The sequence below is a fragment of the Abramis brama genome (genome assembly GCF_963993115.1).
Source record: "Abramis brama genome assembly, chromosome: 9".
NCBI classification, from domain to species: domain Eukaryota; kingdom Metazoa; phylum Chordata; class Actinopteri; order Cypriniformes; family Leuciscidae; genus Abramis; species Abramis brama.
In genome coordinates this window covers 26,297,988-26,300,487 of record NC_139971.1, presented here as the reverse complement: position 1 = coordinate 26,300,487, position 2,500 = coordinate 26,297,988, and the positions used below count along the sequence as shown (strand labels likewise).

General features: G+C 37.1%; 1 protein-coding gene across 1 annotated transcript in view; it reads right to left on the bottom strand.

Moving 5' to 3' along the window:
• zdhhc7 (zDHHC palmitoyltransferase 7) overlaps positions 1–2,500 on the bottom strand; it is a 13,312-nt gene that overhangs the window by 6,268 nt on the left and 4,544 nt on the right. The window contains exons 3-5 of the mRNA XM_084124527.1: positions 1,953–2,249; positions 1,741–1,865; positions 309–405 (exon numbers count right to left, since the gene is read on the bottom strand). Coding sequence (XP_083980653.1) covers positions 309–405; positions 1,741–1,865; positions 1,953–2,243 — 513 coding nt within the window. The 5' untranslated portion in view covers positions 2,244–2,249. The remainder of the gene's footprint in view (positions 1–308; positions 406–1,740; positions 1,866–1,952; positions 2,250–2,500) is intronic.

Sequence of the window (2,500 nt, the reverse complement as noted above, 5' to 3'; positions counted from 1 at the left end):
GTAAAAGTACCTTACAATAATAATAAAAAACTAATTAAATAATTTACTAGTAGTAATGATCACATTTCTTTCCACCAGTACAGTTATTTAGCCTATCCCCATTGGATTTTTTTTCAGTTGTCAAGCAAAGTAACTAAAGTAGTTAAAGATCAATTGATAAACAAATAATTGTAGCATTGATATAGAACTCAGGCAATTTTGTGGTCACAGCTCACGCAATCAGATGTTTTCAATTGGATGATTTTGTCAGCAATTTTTCCATAAAAAAAAACTGTAAAAGAAACCACAACAGTCTTAGACACACTTACAGTGAAGAGGACAAAGAATCGCTGATTGTTCTCGCCCACACAGTTGTTGACCCAAGGACAGTGGTGATCCATCTTCCTGATGCATCTCTTACAGATACTAACAAACAGAACAAGGTGAAGAGCACAGACCGGTTTTAAAAGAAGATGCTAAACATTCAGCAGTCACTGATACTTGGCACTAAATAAAAATGACTTGATTACAAAGAGATACATAAATGTAACATAGATTTTTTTTAAAACTATGATGACAGATCCCTCCCAGTCCACAATACACTATTAGATTAAAAAAAAGAAAGAAATTAACTTATTCATCAAGGACGCATTAAATTGATCAATAATGACAGTAGACATTTATAATGTTAAAATGATTTCGGTTTCAAATAAATGCTGTTCTTTTCTATACATCAAAGAAAGTGGCTTGTTCAGTATAAGTTAGGGCTGGGTTAAAAATATTGCTTTCCAATGCACAAAAATTTGTAGCGTAGAAAAGATCATCTCTTCCACTTCATTACTAGTTACAGCACAAAATAATAATTATTAGATATGTTGAAAGAGGCAGTACAACTTTGCAAAATCCGTATCATGTCTCTGTATAATGTAATTATAACAGTGTTCCCACCTCCGAATCAAACAGCTTGTGGACAATGTCATGTAATATGTTACATTTACCCCAGAAAAGCCATTCAATATCCAGCTAGAAAACCGAACTCTAGAGGAGCATTTTGCTAAATATTTGCACTATATTGCATATTCATTGTATTTTTACTTCACATGTTCTTCAATATTTAATGTATCTTTGAATAAATATGTTATGTTTTGTATGATAGCCACCATTTAAAATGTTTATATAAAAAAAACAGTAGAGTAGAAACATAATTATGTCATTGAAAATGTATTATAATATTATTATAAAAACTTCCTTATATGCCATTTAAAACGTAAGTTGCATATAAATCTGTTAATTTAAACCTATAATAATATAGTGATGTACCAACAGGGGTTCCCTGTATAGTTTACAGCTTTAGTTGAGATATTTTTTCCTTGAGGAAATTTCCCCTGTACTGTACCTGATAGGCGCCAACTAATCGATACTGAATCTGTGTCAATGACCAGCTCTAGTATAAGTTATGACATCAAAACTGTGACCATGTAAAGATATGACAACCCACGTTTACATATCAGGGCCTATGCTGTATTTAGCAGCATCATTCCAAATGCAAAAAGCATCAGCCAATCACAACACAAGTCATTTACATGCAACTACAATAGCAAAATTTGTGCAAAAGGTGTTAAAAAGAGGGTGTATTTTTTAGTGCAAGAAACCCGGTCTGACGTTTTAAGAGGACTTCCACGGGGGAAAATGCTACAAATGTGGCCACATACAGTTAGCAAAAGAAAAAAAAGAGTCTCATTTATCTGATGTTGGTCTTACCTGCAGTGGTGTGCTCTCTCTGGTTTAATGCTGCAGCATTTTGGACACTTGTAGATGACCTCTCCTGGCTTCAGCTGCAGACTCTCCATGTATTCTTTAGTGGCGTTACCTTTGGGAACAGCTCCCTGATAAACACAATACACTTCCCATCAATGACATCCATCACTAAAAGTTCATTACCACATTTAATTAAAACGATGGTCCTTTCTTACTGGATCTGACAGCATGGTTCGCAGGTGCGATGTCAGCGCTAACACAGCCAGAAAGTTAAATGCCACGCCATTGATGAGAGAGTACCAGAAGTTTTTGGAGGGGAGCAACATGACAAAGTTCACCACAAATTGGGCATACATAACCAGAAACCAGGTCATGAAGGCGCACACCATCCCGCAGCTGTCCTGGATGAACCAGACGCGGTCGGCCGCCACCACTTCCTCCTCCCCTCCGTTCAGCAGGGGCTGGTGCTGCTCCACATCCCTCAACCGGTGTCCTGAAGACTGCATTCTCTCCTGCAAAGAGAGAGAGAGGGCTGAGCCAGACATAATACTGATTCACACGATTATCTATAGTGGTACTGTAGAGATAAAAGAGAAGCATATACAACATGTGCATTGCACAAGCAACGCCAAGGTAATAGGTTTGATTCCCAGGGAATGCATGACCTGATATAATACTAGGGATGCACCGATACCGATACCAGTATCGGGCCCAAAACTGTGCTTGTGTACTCATACTCGTTCTCATTATATTTTGCTCCAAT